General features: G+C 38.2%; 1 protein-coding gene across 3 annotated transcripts in view; it reads right to left on the bottom strand.

Annotated features, from left to right (window-relative positions):
* The window catches only part of vps50 (VPS50 EARP/GARPII complex subunit), a 133,802-nt gene that overhangs the window by 14,018 nt on the left and 98,341 nt on the right, over positions 1-21,443 (bottom strand). For all 3 annotated transcript variants that reach the window (XM_088928870.1, XM_088928872.1, XM_088928871.1), the window contains 2 exons: positions 20,806-20,886; positions 1,073-1,221 (listed from right to left, as the gene is read on the bottom strand). In XM_088928870.1, coding sequence (XP_088784996.1) covers positions 1,073-1,221; positions 20,806-20,886 — 230 coding nt within the window. The remainder of the gene's footprint in view (positions 1-1,072; positions 1,222-20,805; positions 20,887-21,443) is intronic.

Below are 21,443 nucleotides of genomic sequence, written 5' to 3'. Positions count from 1 at the left end.
CTTTACATAAGCAGGCTCTTTTATCTTAGTGTTTCCGAAGCTGTATTTAGAGTTTGTTTCTGCTTCCTGGACATAAAACCCTACATTTATCTACGTTCTAGTGGTATTTGCTCATTTTTCTACTGTAGTGTTGTCTGCAAACTTGACTGCTCAGCACCCACCTGGAAGATGCACTCCCCACACACCAGCTCTCGGTGGGGAGGAGAGCAGAGTGATGAGGCCAGTTCAGAGATGGGGATTATTAGGAGGCCATGATTGGTAAAGGCCAGGGGGAAATTTGGCCAGGACGCCAGAGTTACACCTCTACTCTTTTCGAGAAATGCCCTGGGATTTTCAATGGCCATAGAGAGTCTCATCTGAAGGACTGCACCTTTTTACAGTATAGTGTCCCCCTCAATATACTGAGGCATTAGGACCCACACAGACCGCAGGGTGAGCGCCCCCCTGCTGGCCGCACTAACACCTCTTCCAGCAGCAACCTTAGTTTTTCCCAGGAGGTCTCCCATCCACGTACTGGCCAGGCTCACACCTGCTGAGCTCCAGTGGGTTGCCAGTTGTGAGTTGCAGGGTGATATAGCTGCTGGTTTCATAAGGGAACAAACCTCTTACTGAGTTTTTGTTCTCTGAGAAATCTTCACCTTTGCGTACTTTGTGGTAAGAAGCATCTTATGCTTCTAGACAAAGTTGCAAATATCACACATTCTGTTCTTACACATGGCACATGAATAAAACAACACAATACAGCAGTAAACTAAGGTTTTTGGCACTAAGGCTGAACCTGTGAAACGAGAAAGCATGATGATCGCGGTTACTCTTTATACACCCAGGACACATTCTGTACCCAGTACTCAACGTCAGTTTAGTAATATTGCAAACATTACACAGTATAAATTTATAATGTCTAATACCTCAAAAGCAAGCACTAGTGCATCCTTTGGAACATGTATCCACAGACTTACACCTTCAGCTCAAATAGGACAGCTACTCATTTTTGAGAATGATGCACTGTTGTGTGGCTTGCTCTAGTGGGTAAGAAAAGATATTTTGGCAGTGAAAAGAATACAGGACTTACAGGGATTCTGTGGCAACCACTCTTTCTGCAAGTCCATACAGTGTTTCGCTGGCTGTTAATACCACTAACTGGCTCAGATGAGGGCTTGGCACCTTCTCCTTTCGCTCTTCAGAAGTTCCATGGCTCCCAGCACTTTCTGTTGCTGCCTCCTGCAAAACAGTGACACATGTATCCAGTAATGTTTTTTTTTTTGTTGCAGCAATTAGCAGTTGTACGACTGTTGAGTTCATATCCTTCCCCATTTTCACATCTAAATCACAGCATTTGAAAGAACGTGTGTATTTCACATTTTTCATAATTACTGCAACATGTATTGGATTTTATTCTAGTTCTGTTTTTGTATTCTTTTTTCATGTCGACAAAAGTACACTGACAAAAAAATGTCTGGGAGGATTTTCCCATTCCTCATTTGATGTCGCTGGTTGTGGTTCTCCATGATTAATACAGTGCACGTGTTTGAGCCTTAATTCTATTTTTGTAAACAACAAAAATGTTTGATGAAGAGGGGCAGTGTGGCTGCTCTCATTCATTAACAGGCAGGAAATGTTGAAGACCTAATTGTGACTGTTTCTACATTTAAGAGCTGAACGCGTTGGCCTCCACCTCAGGTCAAAACATAATAAATGGCTAAGATTACATAAACAACCTGTGCATACCCTTCCAACATCCTTTCCATTTGCATGAAAGCAAATGGGTTTGCTTCAAAGCAGTTGTAAACGGACACTTTTGGTTTGTAACTGTTCTTAATTTCTTCAGCTTTGGAGCTTCCGAACAGAAACCACAATCTCTCAGGGTAATGAGGTCTGTATTGGGAATGGAAAGACGTCCATATTCCGGAGAGTGCACTGGTGTATTCAAGGGCAGCTTAACGCAATAAGGTTAGCAAATTCCTAGTTATATGCCAATAACCGCATCAGACTTTAGCAATATTTTCATTCTTGTTTTATCATTTTAAGGACAAACTTATCAAAACCTTCTTATAAGGTGTATATTTAAATAATGGCCAATTTTGGAATTTGAGGGGTACTGTTACTAAAAGAATTCTAAGAGAATTAATGACATCAGATCAATACTTCCTTTGACTTTTAATGTCTGACTTGCAGGAAACAAACCAGGCTATACATCTACTATATACAGTACTGTACATGAATCTGACTGGTCCATTTTGCCATTCCATTCCTCTCAATGTGCCTCTATTCCCTCTATTGCTACTGCATCCTCCAGAATGGAGAAACAAGTCCAGAATGCTGACTATTTCATCAGCCAGGAGAGAACATTGAGGGAAACTCAATTGTGTTCATGAAAGCATTCAGTCAGCTCAGCACAGAAACAATGTACAACTGTAATCCGCTCCTAATCGCTACCACATCATAAAGCTCTCCCTATTCACCAATGACAGCCATTAGTCACTGTAATTACATTCATAATTATATTTACATTTCGCTCACTGCTTTAGGCAAACAATGCTGCAAGTTTTGTGAAATGAACAAGTGTTGAGGTTTTATCAAAACAATATTACAACACTGCTGTTACAGATGCCTGGCTACAATGTTTGATGACTTTTTAAAGTCAATCTTTCAAAAGTGAATGTACAATTGAAGACAGAAAATATCCATAACTCAAAACCTCTCGTAGCAGTTAAGGCTTTATATGGTCTTAATATATAGACTGGATATCTAAATATTGTAACGCATACGGCGGACATTGCAGGTTGTGCAAGCTGGCTTACCAGCGCGGTAGCTCAACTGGCTGGGTCCCTGTGGGAGTCCCGGGTTCGAGTCCCCATCGGTGGGGCCGACCTGAGGCGGCAGCGGCGAGGGCGCATACCCACGTGAACCCGAGAGCGCTAAAATATACTGATAAAAATGGGGGTGCTGTGCAGACACTGGTCTTGATGTGGACAAACATTTTCAAAAATAAACTTACTTATTATTAAAACTCACCAAAAGGAAGACACCTATGATAGCGCACCCTGAAGCACAAATTGAGGCACGAATTTGCTCCAGTAATTGGAACGTTTGGCCCAGAGGGAAAAGTGCACCCTTTAGGTCCACCAACATGACTGACAGCAGTGACATGTCTCCGATTCTACCTTAATTTACATAAATTAACATAATTGTGTAATTTAAATTACAATTTACATAAATTTTACATAAATACAATGTAGCTTGAAGAGAGCATGATTATTTTTGGAACACTATCACAATAAATTGACATTTTGTTTATGAAAAGTCAAATATCAAAACTTTTGTCTGGCATGTATTTAATTCCAGATTTCACTGCATACAGCAGCAAAGGATTGCAGAACTTCTATTTATTTTCTAAGATGCTGTAAACTTTGACCTACAATCTTAAATCTTGTATTCCAATAGGTTTTCAGCTATGAGTGGTTACTACTCATTGAATAATTATTTTGCTAAACTCGACATCAGGTTACTTTTCACATTCAAGTACTCTAAGGCCTCCTTGTTCCTCACTTTGAAAAATTAAGAATCTCATCTTCATGAAAACCAGAAACATCAACAGCTGTATCACATAAGGCAAGGCATTTTGGCCATAATGCTCGGGAAAATGGAGAAATATGCATTTATCAGAAAGTTCACTGAAGAAGCAGCCTTTTAATAAAAATAAAGTTTGAAATAATACTTGTGAATGCACATAAACATTGCAAAGGAAAAAATGAATGTGCAAATATGGAGTAATAAAAGAGAAATTAAAAAATATAAACAATGAAACCCTAAGGTTTAATAGTATTCATTAATCTTATACAATGGTAAAATGTTGAAGTCCAATCAAGACTCAATTTAAGCTGAAGATAATACTCTATAAGAACTTGTTTCTCTATTTTACTATAATAAACCTAAATGTAATATGATATCAATTGTAATCTATATACTATGGCAAACAAATGAAAGTTCAACACCTAAGACTTACAGTAAGTCATTTACATTTATTTTAGTTTTTCTTTCAAATATGTCTTTAGTCATAATTTGAGAAATCACTACAAATTATTTGCTTCATTTTTTACCTCTAAATTCAAACACAGAGCTTGCTACAATATTATCACGCTGTTGGTAAAACCACAAACAAAATGCTTGCGTTTAAGTGTCCAATTACACACAGCTTTCACCTCACTACAGGACTCTTTAATAGCTACCAGTTGTATCAAATAACAATTATTTACACACTATGCAGCTTTATTACTGTCTGTATGTTCCACTAAATTCTATTTAAATCGTTTGCTAAACTGCTGTGCATATTGAGTTCATCCACCATCAAGTACAGTATAAATCTGAATAAATCTAAAGCCTACTGCCATCACACCTAACAACTACCACCTTATTTCCTTTGTCTGCAAAACAATCTGGAACAGGTGGTGGCAGTTTAATTACAATCTCATTTTACATCTAAAGAGCTATTTAAACCTTTTTCAGTCAGGGTTTAGACAGAAACACAGCACTGAAATGGGTTGAATGCTTTCACATATCCACAACTTTTTGTATAAAGCAATGTGTGTAGTTTGGTTTCCTGGGGTGACCATATCTATACCGTTACGATTTTATACATCAAATCTCCTGTCAATGTCCTTTGTCCTACACTGAAGAGATTAAGCACCTTTCACTTGTACATCTATTTCAACCCCTGAGACCGGGCTCTTAATCACCAGTGCTAATCAGTGCCTGTAACTGATCTACTACTGCTTTAGAAGTTCAGGTGGGTAGCTGCGTTAGCATGCGTAGGCTGCAAAGGAACAAGTAATAGGTTTATTCCATGCTGAAAAAAAGAAGAGAGAAAAAACACAACGTTTCGGCCGTGGAGCCTTCTTCAGGTGTGAGGATGAAATTGATTTCCAACAACTTTACCACACAGAACTGTATGCAGTCTCTCATCAAACTGCGATTTGAGAATTTGCTCTCTTTTTTCTGTCTTTGGACTGGCGAAGGAAGCCTGAGCACCCGGAGGAACCCCATGCAAACATACAAACTTCATGCAAACAGCACCTCAGAAACCGAACATTGGACCCATGCGGTGTGTGGTAGCTGTGCCACTCATTTTTCCAATGCACTTCAATGTAGTTTCTACTGGTTCACGTTTCACTGCAGATCCTGAATTAGTCCACTGGACTGACTTTGTTGTCTGTGTTTTTGAGAATTTTGATTACTTGAATCAGGTCCTATCATAACTGCTCATCAGTAAAAAGGTCCAGTTCCTTTTAGCCAGACCATGCAGGAAATTCCTTTAAGAAAGGAATATAATCTGATTCTTATGATCATTGTTCATAAGAACATAATATGCAGTTAAGTGATAGTTTAGAGATAAATGAAGATTATCCCATTAGACCAAAATGTTTCAAGGTCCCAAAAGCAACTCTCTTTCCTGAGATTATCAGAAAGCCAATGTCTCATTTGAAGTCAATCATTGTACTGGACAATGGTAATCAGCCGGTATCAATTATATAGTGACCGACTGCAGTCACTCATAACTGTATTTGCTCTTGAATGCCAGAAATACATTCAACAGTGCGAATTTGGAGAAAGACACCATGGCTGAGTTTCAACAAATCACAGAGGGCTGCCAGGAGAGGCCAAGAGCAAGCCGGATCGCTGCAGGACGTCAGGGAGCTGTAGAAAATTTTCAATTCTATGAACACTTATCTGGTTAAAAGGTGTTCTGTGTCAACAACAACTTATTTCCCCCAAAAAATATCTCACTTAAGTCTCGCACTAAAACAAATATGGTGATTTTTGTTACTGTCCCTTTCTAGGCTGACATTACTCAAGCTGAATTCGGAGTCAGGAACGCTTTCATTTTAGATTTCAGCATTCTCCAAGGACAGAAAATAGCATCAAGTGGCAGTGTAGCCTGTCGCCCATAAAACAGGACCGTATTGGGAAGATTATAAAACGAATTAATTGAATTTTAATTGAGAGCAATGCCGATATGGCAACATCATACGAAATTCTTATTAAACTACATGAAAATTAAAGCACATTACTTAATGACATTCCAGACACGTAATGGAACATGATGGTCTATCGATATTATTGGGTGTGAAAGAAGCAGGGACTAAGATTTCTCTTTATAATATAAAAGATTATAATTGAAGATAAATATTAATAAATGGAACTCATCTCTTTATTCTAGTTGTACTTGAAATGGCACGTTATTGTTCACTATCTCACCTCACGTACTGGTATGCACCTCATTAAAAGCAAAACCAGATAACTTGACAGTAAACGCATAAGGTAATGGAACAATCACTTTATTAGATAAAGTTAATCATCTGCTTTAGCTATGCAAAATATGACTTATCTGTTCATTCCAAAGGGAAAAAATAAATGCCTAGGTTATTTAATCTGTATTTCTTTTCATGGGATTTTTTAAAACATGGCCATCAGTCAAATAAATGAGTTTTTGAAGTTCAATATGCAGAAATAATGAATCATGCTCTTAATGTCATAATTTTATGCTACCATGTCTCACTTGATGTTTAACAGATGTGAAAAGCAATTATCTATAATTAAGTGAGAACCAGGTTTTAATAGGTAATCGCCATGTGTTTCATAAAAAGATCAGGTACCGAAGGCTTTAACTCATTCATTACCCACAATTCCAAACGTTTCCTGATGTCTGAGTATTCTTAGCCAGCCAACAGCAAATACTGTCAGTGTAAACATGTAGTCCAAAAGTCTTACATTCTCTAGCCTGTCAAAATAAATTTTTCTGACAAAAAGATTCCTATTCATAAAAATAAGCTGATTATAAGAAATTAATATCAGGCAGCTGTGTAAATTAATAGAATTAGTTTATATTGGTATAAAATATGTATAATTCTTTAAAAAAAACTACCACATTTGCACAATAAGTTAGACTGCAAAACAATATAAATAGTACAGTGCACATTACAATATATTACTATTGCACTATGTGTCATTTATTACATATTGAACAGAGAAAATGCAAGAAAACATGATTTCATTCAGACTGAATGTTTGTGATTAGTGTTGGTCCTAAACCTTGAGAAAAAAAGGGCCTCACTGGAAAATGGTCGTGGTTGGGTTGCAAGGAAGAAACCGCTTCTCAAACCGCTTCTCAACCACTCAGAGAGGCGGCTCCGGTTTGGCAAACTACATCTGAAGGACAACTGGAACCATGTCTCATGGTCGGATGAAACAAAAATTGAGCTTTTTGGACATGCTCATGTTATGTTTGGTATGAAAAAGGTACAGCTCATACTGAGAAAACACTCCGGCCCACTGTGAAATACAGTGGGAGGTCTATTATGTTTTGGGGTAGTTTTGTGTCTTCACACCCTGGAGCCCGTGTTAAGATGGGGGAGTCATGAAATCCAACACATACCAGGACATTCTGGCCAGACACCTAGGTCCTTCTGCCAAGATGCTCAAGCTCGGATGAAAATGGTTATTCTAGCATGATAATGATCCACTGCATCCAAACTGAAGAAAGAAAATTTTCTGCACACAAAATAACTCTTCTGAACTGACCATGCAACTATCCAGATCACAACCCAGTCGAATATTTGTGGTTCGAACTTCAAGAAGGCAGCTCATAAACAGACACCAAAGGGTCTGATGAATCTGGAGCAATACTGCCCCCAGGACTGGTCAAACACTCTCCCGCAGAAGTGCCAGAATCTCACACAAAGGCACAATGCAGCAGGTATGATCCCTACCAGAGGATGACTATTTGAATACATGTGACCTGTATATTTTCTGGTTATTATTTGTGATAAATATGACTTTGCTCTGTACAATGCTATCAAGAGTTGGGTATGGCAATATTTTTGGAGCAGGACAGAGTATCCAATCTGTAAATATTTGTTGTGATTGTAAACATGTTTTATAATAGTTCAGGTGGGTAGCTGTGTCAGAATGCGTAGGCTGCAAAGGAACAAGTAATAGGTTTATTCCATGCTGAAAAGAGAAGAGAGAAAACACAGCGTTTCGGACGGTCCCACAGCCGAAATGTTGTGTTGTCTTTTTTCTCTTTTCAGCATGGAATAAACCTATTACTTGTTCCTAAACATGTTTTATGACATTTTATGCCTTTCTGTGTAGGGCCATGAAAAATCCAGTATACTGTATATGCAAGAAACCATTTTATTTCTGATAATGGTTTCTAAGGTTCAAACAATTCAAATAAACATTTGAAAAGCTATGAAAAGAAGCCTGGTATGAGCTTAAGAAAATTCGCAGATGAGAGAAGGCCATTCAGTTCACCTTGCTCAATTGTTGCTAGCCATCATCTAGCCATTTCTTGACAGAAGTGATCTTGTTGGCTTTGACAATATGGCAAAGAAGGAGCTTGTTCCAAACTCCTACCACCCTTTGTGTAAAACAGAAATGCTCCTGTTCTCAAGCACTTTACAGGCACTTCCTGTTCATTTCCATTTGTTTCCTTTAGTTTGTATTCCAATGTTGATTTAGAAAAAAGCTTATCTTTCTATGCTATCCAATCAGGTCCAAGAAACAACAGTGCGCTTGAGGCACCATAATGAATGAGCACAGGCCTACAGCAGTGACTCTTTTTTGAACATTTCTCACTGAAAATAAATTCTAGCCTCACTCAACAATTTGCCTGTGTTCTGTTTCCAGCTGTCCAAAGGATTACTGTAGTGCCATGTCATTACAATAAACACTCAGTGTTTCAGCTCTTCTCCTAAGAATAACAAGGACAGCAATACTGCTTCCAGCCAACATATTCCGACAGTCACGTCTGGCTGTCATTACTGTTAAGCAACGAATTCAGTGATGGGCTTAAATTGATTCGGTTCAGAACCAAGTGGCAAACGGCTCATTGATAAAGGCAGGTTTGCATGATTAACATGTTCTGGGCGTTTACGTTTTGTAACATCACAAGATTTGCAATTGACATATCTGTTAGTAATTCATACCTATCATATTATACAATAGCATACTATTTTCCCCTTTGTCAAACAGGTGCATACTTAAAGCCTCAGCAATAATAAGCTCATCACCAGGTCAGCCCATTTATGTCAGCTCTTAGATGACATAAAAAAGTGACACGTACGGTATGCATTACAGAAGATTACATGAGCAGCATATTTATTTATAAGATTAAACCTGTCACAGAATCACTTTTAAAAGTAGAGCTCTGAAACTTCCACCGCACTTCATTTATAAAATAAACACTCAGCACATTTACAGATTTGGCTTAATCTATCCTGCCACAAAATAATTGGCAGCCAGAAAAACCACATACAAATACAACCACATACAGATCCAATATAACACTGTAATTCAAATCTTTACTGAAAGGAGCATTTCTCATTTACAAGAGGGATAAGCAGACCTGCCTGTGATAAGCTCAAAGTCACAAAAACAGGATCAATTAGAATACGACAGATATATTAGTTTTGTAATTTGCTAAATAAATGCTGCTTGTTCAGAAATGTGTTAAAAGGAATAGAGGTGCATAATTTACAAACTAATTATTGAGCAGGCTATGCCTGAGTATGAATCAGCCTCTTTCCTACTAGACCCAATGTTGAATGTGATTGACATGTACACACCTGCCCACAAGCGCTTTTCTGACCAGACACCAGAAACACGCATTAATCATGTAAAAATCATTCAGGTAAATTGCACTTCATCTCTCTTCATTTACAAAAAAGTCTAAAAATAGCATTTGAAGCATAATAAAAATAGCATTTGTGCTGAAAACACCTCTGTTTTTGCATAAAAGGACCAGAGAACTCTGATTTAGAGATAGCTAAAAGAATTAACACCATTACAAAACACGTACAGTATGTTTATTTTTCAGTAACAGACAGGTGAAAGGAATGAGAAACAATAAACAATTTCTCCAATACAGAAGCCTAAATCTTAGCACATACTATAAGTACAGACAAATAATGTCATCTGTGAGGACAGAACACCATCATTGTTCACACATATGATATGATTAGAAAAATACTTCAGCAACAGTATGGCGACACACATACGTGATACAAATCATAGCTTGTAACAGACTTTCAATGTCCAATCACCTATGACTGAAGTACTGGAGTACTTAAAATGTCTTTGGGAAAACATTTATCTTAGCTGCAATTAGATTTTTTGGTCAGTCTTATTTCAACTGGGTTTCATCCTGTTATACTGGACATACTGATTTATCACATCCAAACATCAAATTTATATTTACTGAGCATAAAAACAAACTCATCATTATTTATGGATGTATGTTTTTAGAAAAATAAAATATACAAATGTTGGGTATTAAGGTTACGATTGCTACATGGGCAATAAATCCTCTCTTTAGTAAGGCGGTTTATTAGGCACAGCTGATGTGATTTAACCTGTTGAATGTCAAAGCTGGCAAAAATCATGAAAGAAAAACAGAAGGCAATATATATGCTATACTGTACCTTTGACTTTGTGCCATCTGTATGTATCATGTGTAGTGGCCAGATGAACTGGCCAGCAGTGAAGCCAAGTCCGCTTTGGCGATCATTCAAGGTTTTTATGTAAATCACCCTGGACGACAATGAGACAATGTGCCGCAGAGGTGCAGAATGTAGTTTTTGTGAACAACAAACCAGTTGTTGGAGAGATCCAAGAGTAATGTTCTGGGCTGCACTTGTCTGCACAGCACCACACTAGCATGCCCTGGTGCTTCACTTGGTGCTACATCTATCTGCTTACCATCACATGACAAGATTCCAGCTGGACAACACACACTGCTTGTGTAACAACGGCTTTCTTGTGAGATGGGGGATGTACGGTACATTACAATGTGCCTTGAACCAAGCCCCACTAAACATCTATGGGATAATCTGGGATGACATGTGGCATCTCAAGTATAGAAACCACAGTCATGTGAACACGAACACGTTTGTCTGAGCTAGAGGAATGGGGCATATTGCCACAAACATCCGCAACTTGGTGGGAAGCATGAACTATAGATGTACATCTTATACTGCTTCCAACAGTGGCCCCGCACGTCAGCAGCCTGTGACTTTCACAGTAGACACCCTGCGGATCAACTCTGTCGGTGACAAGTGATAATCAGCATGCTGAATTTTTCTACATCATGTCAGTTCAATAAAATGTCAGTGCACCTGCTATGACTTGTGCGTTTTTCTGAAAATAAATTTGTGGATTTGTTGAAGTTCTAGGCAATAGGTTTCTATTGGTACTCCATATTTTTTTTCCTTATTGTTTCCTACTGTCTACACATCTGTTCCATAGATTTGTCACTTCAATGTGATATAAGAAACACACTGCAGGGTGATTTATAAGTGCTAAAACAAGCACATCGAAAACTGCAGACCGAACTGTTGAAACAGGCTTCAAATTATGCACAAAGTCAATGTGAGCAACCTAGCTGACAGTGATGTATCAGAAAAAACCCTGTCTGCACACTTCTATTCTCAGATAGTCAGAATGTGAAAAGAATAAATGAGATGATCTAAATGCTTCCTAACAGAGACTCTAGTGTTCTGTTCATGATCTAAACAAGTAGGCATTTACAGAATAGTCCAAAAAAATCTGATGTCTCCTGTGCACACAGTAAGCAAAAACAACCCAATACTCCTTCCCTTCAAATTACGATGAAGGTGCAGAATGTAAATAGTATACCTCATTAAAGACAGAGTTTTGTCTTAAAGAAGTGAGAGGAAAAACAAAACATTAGAACATTTCGGTGTCTTCCACCAGGAAATGAAATGTGTATACATATTATTTTATCTTTTTAAACAACGTTGATGCTTTTTTTTTATTTACAGCTCATGATGTACATTTACTTGTCCCAACAACCTCCTTGGCACATCATTGCACGAATAAGTTAACTTTTTTAACATAAACCTAAAAGATTCCTTCTGCATAAATGATGTCTGAAAAATAATAAAGCAGGGCCCCTCATTCTTAAAAAAAATCTTGTTCACGCATAAACTCCTCATTTCCCCTGCCCATGATTTTAACTCATTACTAGGAAATGCATAGTAGTTGCTAGAGTTTAAATAGCTTATTCTCTGAATCAATTTAGTCAGCTTGATGACTTCTGTAGGGTACTGTACATAGACGTCTGTGGACTGCAGTGCTCAAAAGCCCGGGTAAAAAGACTAAGAAAGCCTTTTCAGCACTGCATATGAATGATTTAAAAAAATTTAAAAGGTGTAAAAAATGTAATTGACATGGTTTACCCTTCTTCACTGACATTTTTGTCCCTGTCATCTAGAAATGACCCGCCATCTAAAAATAGCATTAAATATTCATCAGGTTCGGAAACCTTGCACAGGATATATGCTCAAGAAAATTAAATCCCCACAACTTTTGACTTTTTGTTCTTTCTAAAAATAACTCGCGAGTAGTCTAACCATGAACAAAAGGTGGAAAGGACAACTGCTATTCACCTGAAGCAGCAGCAGTATGCATAGCACCACAATAAATATTTCATTGTTTTTAAGTTGAAACTGAATATTCCTACATCTTCTGATTGATGTACACTGTTACAATAGTTTTGCATTTCACTTCCCCTTCAGTTAAGTAAATTAAATAACAACCATATCCCTGTAGAAAACAGCTAGCATTTTGTTAATCACCATTCTATCTGAAGGAAGTTACTGTAGTTCTTACTGTATATACAGGTAAGAACTACAAGTATATACAAGGTACAAGCTTTCCTTCACTAGGGATTCTTTCAGTTTTGCACTATTCATACTTCTCCATTTTAACTGTTTTGCGAGGTGGATCCTGTAGACGTGGTTCAGGTAGGAGGCTACTATGTACTTCCCAAATTTTCTCTACTAGACAAACGTTTGACTGTTTTCCAATACTGAGTGCTTATTCATACATTCAGTGTTTTGAGCATGTATAATTTGAATTTCTGGGCCGTAAACAAAGGCCTATGAAGATCTCTCTTCCAAGTGCCCAGCTCTCAGGTCTGCAGAATCATCGTGCCTGTGAGCGCAGCACGCTCAGAAGATTTTCAGTGGGAGCAGTCACTTGTTTTCTGCAAACCTCCACCCCCTCACTGAGAACACAGTATTGACTTCTTCTCCCTTTCCCGCACAGAGAGCAGAAACGTTGTGTAGAATCTCCCCCAACCTACACTCAAGCTGTACCCCACAAGCTGAAAACATAAAGAATACTCTGCCAACGATTTCCCTCCCTCCATCTTGAAAGCTTCTCAGGGACACCCCAACCACTAGACCATTTATGGAAGCTTTAAGTTTTGATACTTTTAATATTCTGCAGCCATGAGTTAACAATTACATCCAATGATAGCATACTGTATAGTAAAAATAATAGCAATACTTTATTCACATTGCAGCACATCTGATTTTTGTCCTGGAAATACAAATACCGTATCTAGGATAATATATGGACCTGTTTGCATGGAGTGTTGTGTCAGTGTGAACTGGCTGCAAAGGAACAAAGCAGAGGTCAATTTCATGCTGAGAAGTAGAAGGAAAAAGCACAACAATGAGCCCCCTTCATTCTGGCTTCAAAGCGCAACGGTCAACACTCCGTGTTGGTCTTCCTTTTGACTTTTCTGTGCGGAGAACTACTTGTTCTTCAGCTATCAGATGTGTGAGCAGATATAAAAGACACTCATTTTCGTAACCACAAACTTGAAATGTTCGAGTGTACTGTATATCAGCAGTGTTTTCTGGCACAGGAATTTAATATCGGTTACAAGCACAGTACAGAAAGCACATAAATACCCAGGGGGCAAGCAATATAGTATGCTTTTTTTGTCATATTAGTAAGATAGTAATCATATACTTAATGTGATTCTATATTTTTTTTACCTGAAGAGCTAAAAATGACATCCACCCAGAATGTCACACCCTGTCCTCACAAAAATCTATCTGATAAACAATTATGTGGTCTTCTTGCGTAAGTCACACCTACAGTACATTTCTTTCTCAGAATATTTATCTTGACCCAGGCTGCCGAGTTAGAAGAAAATTACTGTCATGTATATTCTATAACACATTCTGTCATCCCTTCTTAATGTTCCAAATTCGTTTTCTTATTAGAATAGTGTCAAAAAGAATTAACATTAGCATTTGCTTTGAGTAGAACAGTGCAATGGACTTACGCCATCATACCTTTGACAATAAATTAAAAGCAACTGCATTACACTTTTTTCTACCAATATTGTATTAAAAAACTATGAAAGTGTTCCTGGGATCGTTAGCAATAACTTTATACTCCTGACTACTGAACAAACAGCCAGGCAACAGAGTAGGGTTACAATAAAATGATTATCAAGTGTTCTGGAGTTCACTAACATTTAATCAAATATTCCATCCATCCATTTTCTAACCACATCGTGCAACACAGAGTCACTGGGGGGCCAGAGCAACAGGCGCAAGGCAGGGTACACCCTGGATGGCACGCAAGACCCAGACGTCATGCAGACACCACCCCAGGTCCCAGGGCTCCAGAGCAGTGAGGCAGCAATGCTAACCACTGAGCCACAGACCATAAAATATCAAAAAATAAAATAGTGAAAAGGTGGGTAATCTTGTTTTTTTTTAATTATAAGGCATGGAAATGTGTAAAATGATTTGAAACAAACTGGTACTGTACATAAAATACCAGAATATAGTGTACAGAGACACTGTGCATAACTTCCGGAAATGCATTAAGGTTTGTTTCTAACGGAAACCTTAAGAACAGCATTTTCTAGCAGTTTTTTCCCCTGTATCCACGAAATGATACTACAACAGATTCAGTGCAACTCTCATTACCGTACATCTGAACTCATTAAACAAATATTTGATTTTAGTGGCTTCAGGCAAAGATGAGGAAAAATATTTTTCATATCAAGAAGTAAGGCTTTTCTGTTTGAGTGATCCCACCCTGTTCTGTGGATGGCGCCCGACAGAAAACCCAGCAGAACTATCGGAGAACAAACCTATTCAGTCTGATACCACCTGAAGAAGATTTTCTGCTCCAAAATTATTGTTATAAATCATTATTCCACTATCATAAGCATTGATAAAGGATGTCCCGAATGTACTCAAATATAGTGCATCTTTAACTGTAATCATGTCACATACGTACATATAAACATAAGAAAGGTAACACACTATAATAGGCCACTCAGCCCATCTAACCCATTTGATAATTAGTAGTTAATTGATCGCATTCAGCCATTACACGAAAGAAACCAGGGCGCCTGCTTCAGTGACATGGCTGGGTAGTTCTACACTCCCACAACACTTTGGGTACAGACGTGCCTCCTTTTCTCAATTTTAATTGCATTCCATACAGTTTCCGCATGCCCTCTGGTTCGTGCTTCACTGTTCGTGCTGAAGAAATCCTATGGGATGACACTGTCAGTGCCTTTGAGGATCTGGATACTTGCATCAGGTTCTTATTGTAGTCTTCTCTGCTCCAGACTAAAAATGCTCATTTCATTCAGCCCGTCAGTGAGGGGCATCGACATAGAGCGTAAACAAAAACATCCCTATTACTGAAAGCATAAAAAAGAAAAAAAAGAACATTTTGGCAGCGGAGACAAAGAAGGGATGAAGATAACAATCCAGCTGAAACATTTTGTTTTTTCTTCTTTCTCCTTTCCAGCTCACTCACTGATGCAGCTCCACACTCTATCCTCTACTATTAAAATAAGTTGTCATACTGTACGTCTAATTTTGACTTTAACAGGCCTTGTATATATGCAATTAAATTCATAAGCTGAAAAAAGAAATACAGGCCTACACACCAAATGACACTTTTTGGTGTTTTAGTGTGTGTCATACGTACAGCAGTATTTCCGTCCACCCTATTAAATCTGGGAAGGTGATCTTATATAATTTCATATTCCAAGATGATTACAGTATATGCAGAGCAGTCACAACCTAAGATGACCATGTAAAATGTATATTTGATTTCTGTTGTGATTAATTTTTCTTATATAAGCAAAACCCATAATACATTTTGAGGATTTCTAAGAAATCTGCACAACATACTGTATATCTGTCTGTCCACTGGGAAATACAAAACTGTCTGAAGGTGCACAATGTGAAGACGCACCGCAGGTTGCTGAAGGTGAGCCATCGTTCTGCTTTCAGAAGCCCAGCTGTGTGACTGTAGAGCCACAGGAGAAGAGTGATGAGCTCAGTGCTCGCAGGGCTAAAGGGAATATTTGGTAGGTTGAATTGCGTGGGTTTGTGAACTCCAGTGAACAAGCATTTGATGAAGCTCAAATTATTACTCACTGGCTGGGCAGGAGGGCTCACCATATACTAATAAATCTTGCAATTGTTTTACTACATAAATGGTAAGTGGCTTCCTGTGAGCACATAATTGTTAGGATACTATTTCCCCTTTTACCTCACTATAATTTGTAGCTGCAGTTATGTTTTTAAGACCCGTGACTTCAATATGGAAACTATTGATCTATTTTTTGGGTTAAAATAATAACTAATTTATAGGGGCTACAACAGCGGTATTTAGGTTCTGCTGACCCATGCTTGTCTTCTTATTGAAACAACAGATAAGGTTGATTTTATTCTGCAGAGCAGGATCCGGATAGACCAGACAGGGCTGGTCAAACAATATGAACTGGACTGTGCTGTGCAAGCGGGACTAAGCCTCTTCCTATAGGAAGTTATTGAGAAAAGTTAGTCCAGTGTGTGGCACTAGACAACTCTGTAATTTGAGATACACCATGGGCTTGCTGTCGGCTTCTCTCAAAGCACTCCTAAAACATTAAGGTAATGTTGAATAGAGTTACTGCAAAGTAACTTAAAAAAGTTTTCTTTTACCTTAAACGTCTTTTGGATTTTGAATACAATACAGGACTCCGTGAGACATAATCAATGAACAAATCTATTAGATTCTCTTACTGCTCTCCATCCCACAACTTATGCATATTTTAGAGAGACATTTAAGGGCTCAGAAAAAAGAATTTAGAAAACCTTTCATCACATCATCTTCACAAGAGAAAATATAGAGAGAGAAAAGATGTGGTATCCTGAATAATGAATGATTTATTATGAGTCTACAAAAATAGCCTCACGGTATAAAAAGAACGAGTAAAGTTAAAGGTTTTTTTATTGCTTTTAATTAAATTCAAAGGAGCAAAGCTAAATAGCCATCTACAGTGTTTTCACTTCAGGCAATAATATTTTAAGAACTTAATATCAGGCGAGTCAAATCCCTTGAAAAATCATATCATTTGCAGATAAGTATGAAGTCTAAGTAGAGCTGCAGAGCTCTATGAATCCCCAGAGGCTTATCCTCTCCAGCCAGTACACGTGTTTCTGTGTTTTGCTGTCCAGTTCAGCAATTCACCTTAAAGCCAGACACTTTCATCTCTGCCTTTGTAGTTGCTGTCCACTTTTTGTGATCTGCAGCACACAAGACAGAATTCCATGGAGAGCAAAGAATTAGAAAGAATCTTGTAGTAATAATCACAATGATAATCAAGAGAAGAATAAAAATGGGCGCAGAGTTTTAGTTTCAAATAATATCCTGCCAGCAAACCTGGATGTTACACTGAACAGCAAGTAATGGTTAAAATCATTTTTTTACTGATTTTTCTACTTTAAATATTACCATAAATTAGCTTACCTCCCCATTTTCCAGAGCTTTCCACTGCCTTAACAGATCCTGAGGAAATTACTCTATCCGTCACCACACAATACCACACTTCTCATTATGATTAAAACCTCCCCCTGGTGCAACAGTTTGGCCAGGACAGTACACAAAGCTGAGAAACGACATTCACAAAGCAGGGAAGTGAATTCAATTAATAATCAAAAAACAGTCACAAAGGAAAATTATTCATTTGCCTGGCACAGCACTGGCACCGTTTTCATTTGTCACGCTGATTTTAGATAGGCTACATTTTCCTGTTCTGTATGGAATATAGACATTTTAGCTGCGCCACCAATCCAAAGTAAATTAAGGACGTTCATTTTCAAAAGTCTTTCTGAATTTGAATAAAAGGCATCAAAGGGAGAAGTATTTTCATCCAAGCTGTTACAGTCACCCAGCTGTTCTCTGTGTTATATTTCAACTCTTATCATTTCCTAATTAAATGTAGCATAATATAGAACTGACTCTCGGGCAGCACACCCACTGTAATCTCTGCAGCCTGGGATTGAACTGACATCTCCTCTTTTGTCAGTACCTTCCTAGAACTCCCAGGGTTTAATTCGAGCTGCAGCGTGGTTCCACATAACTCCTAGCTGTACTGTATCTGAGGCACGGTTACTGTGAGAACTACACACAAGGATTGAGAGGAGGGGACAAAACAGGCCTCCAGGTCCAGCTCCCCATCTTAAATAGCCAATTCAATTACTGCACGCTAAGAATCCATAGGCCTTTTAGCGCTGAAACAAAACCCACCTCAGCTATGACATTATTTGCATATGGAATAAAATAATTACAGTCTGTAACAATTATTCTACCCCATATCTTCTTCGAGTTGTTGTCGGGATTTAAATTGAATCTCTCAAAGGAAAAAAAAAAACCTCATTACATTATTATCATCTATCATTATCGATTTAGCCCACACTACATTTATAAGACTTACTGAACTGTGAAAATGCACACGCTGAAAAATATATTTTCAAATACATACATTATGCAAAAGATGTTAGACAGTCCCAAGCAACGAATCAGACGAGAGTGTAACAGAACAGAGTATCAACTCATTTTGAGTAGGTATTAATCAAGCTTGAGCAAATAATACTCAGAAGCTGATCATGTGCTACTACTAACCTCTTATCATTAAGGCTGAATAGAAAAGGAACAATACAAAAATATAAGACAGGACATGCTTTATTACAAAGGTAACCTCACCCCACAAAAAAGAATTAAGCAAATCTGAACAGCAGGGATATTGACAAACAGATATTGTGCCGGAGATATTGATGATCATGACACGAAGATACCAGTGCAAAAGTAGGCAAATAGGGTGGCGAGGGAGCCAGAGCCTGTCTCGGAAAGCAGCGGGCACAAGGCAGCATCCACGCTGAACAGGGCGCCTCCGCATCGCAGGGCAGCCAGACAGACGGACACGCGTACGCTCACACCGGGGCCGCTGGACTGCGGGAGGAGACTGCAGAGGCTGGAAGAAACCCACGCACGTGAAGGAGGCGGAGAACACACACACTCCACACGAACAGCGGCCCAGGTCCCAAACTGACCTCCAGGGCCCCAGCGCTGCGAGGCGGCCATGCTAACCACTGCGCCACCCTGCCACCCTCTCCAAATGGACGATTTAGCTCATAGAGAAAATGGTAGCATGGGTACCATCACAAGCACTCTATAGCCCAGTGTGGATCAAGGGCAGCGGAGCACGATCGTTTGGAGGTTTAGAGCTCTTACAGGTATTGGGAACTGTATACTAAATGCAAGACAAGTGCACATGGATGTTCTATACAGGACCCGAGAATTCAAATCTGAGAAAGACCTTGTTCCCACATTACCAGGAAACATCCTAACCCCATATCCAAACAGTATGTAAAGACTGGTTGCAGAGAACAAGGAAGCAAACAACTGTCCCCCATGGTCACCAGAACTTACAACAATCAGGCATCGGAGGGATAAACTAAGATCCAGGATGAAAGAAGTAACTTAAATCTAGGGACGAATTGCCTGCAAGAGATACATAGGAGTACTTAAGCAGATGTGTGCAGGAATATATGGCAATATTTGATTTATGCAAATAGGGAAGCACTGTCAAATTCCTAAAATGCAAATACTATACCATCCACCCATTTTCTAACAGCTTCATCCAATTTGGGTCACAGGGGAGCAGGAGCCTATCCCAGCATGCAACAGGCACAGGGTGGAGAATAACATAAACCATCAAGGAGGCTTCAGTTTTGCCCAAAAATGTATTAGAAAACAGAAAATGCATTTTATTTTCAGCTTTCACAAATATATACCAAAGTCAAACAAATAAAAATAGTTGTCAATAATTTTGCAATACGTACAATGCCAAACACGATGAAATCCAAACCAACCTTTTTTCCTAGGTATGTCTTCATTTAAATTTTTTTTTGAAATATTCAAATATTGTACACTATATTACAATATACAGTACAATAGACAAGGCAACACATGAATGACTGCTTCATTCGATTATGTGTACTGAAGCTTATCCTTTTCAAGAATGAAAAACTAAGAAAGAAGCAATCTTGCTACAAATCACAGATTCTTTGCTAGAACTTTTATGTTTTTCATTAGAGGAGAAGTTATGAGATATGAGTAAGCCACAGAACACAATACAGAAAACCTTTAGCTCATACAAAGTCTGTGTACTAGAAATGAAAAAAAAAACCTTGGCTTGTCAAAGATATTGATTAATTTTCTTCCACAGCCTAACGTAACTCAGTTTCAGGGTTTGAAACTGCTGATAGTCCAGAATCCAATCCAAAATTTAACACCCATCGCAGAGAAAAGATCGGGCTGTGTGTTAGGAAACCAGTCAAGTGAAGCATTAACAAAGCAGAGTGTGACACTGGATTCTGTAGGTCTTTAATTGGTTGCCTGACAAACTGTTTATTTAAGATCAGGGTCTATCTACTGTTATCTGTCATTTTATTTCCAATCTCTCAAACCAAACTGTTAAATAACAACCCTACAGAAGGACTAATAAATCAAAATACTAGTCCAAGTCATTGCTTCAAGCCATTTCCCAGTGAATTTCGCTGGGAAATTAAGAGATTCTATCAGGCTTCTCTAGACAGAGTAACATTAAAAAATCGTCCTTACCAAGTCAATAAGACTCTCCTGTATTCTGTTGAGAGTAGTCCGTAATCTGCTGCTGATCAGACCAAGTCCGGATGACTCATACTGCAGAAAAATAAAATTTAATTCCGTTTATAATTGCTAATGACACTAAACTGGAACCACTTCTTTTTTTCTGTAGTTAAGATTGTTACAATAAAAAACAATAAAGCTTCACTGGGAAATTAGGTATGATTTGGATCTCTTTCCAAATTTATGAACAGTAATTGTCAGACATGTACTGTAGATGAATCCTGCCCTGTAATTCTTTTCAGTAATAGTACATTTGGTAAACTTGAAAGATTGTTTCAAAACTACTGTACTGTATGGACGCAAAATATCAAACAGTTTTAGGCAACTATACAGTACATATATCAATGGCTGCTTACTAACTCATTTCTTATGAGTATGTGTATATATCTGTAAGAATAAATGTAACATATCCCCCAAAAAACAAATAGAGTATAGAGTAGCAACCATTGTTAAGATGCAAACTGAGTTTAGACTGAGGTTAAGTAAAAATTAAGCATTTTCATGGTTGAAAAACACTTTTTTTTTTCAAATAATGTAATACAAAAAATCTGTTTTTTTACACACAAAGATACTTTAAATATTACTCATCT

This window comes from Atractosteus spatula, chromosome 12 (assembly GCF_055471065.1).
Source record: "Atractosteus spatula isolate fAtrSpa1 chromosome 12, fAtrSpa1.hap1, whole genome shotgun sequence".
In the NCBI taxonomy this organism is placed as follows: Eukaryota; Metazoa; Chordata; class Actinopteri; order Semionotiformes; family Lepisosteidae; genus Atractosteus; species Atractosteus spatula.
Note: the sequence above shows the minus strand (reverse complement) of the source record. Positions and strands in the feature narration are given on the sequence as shown.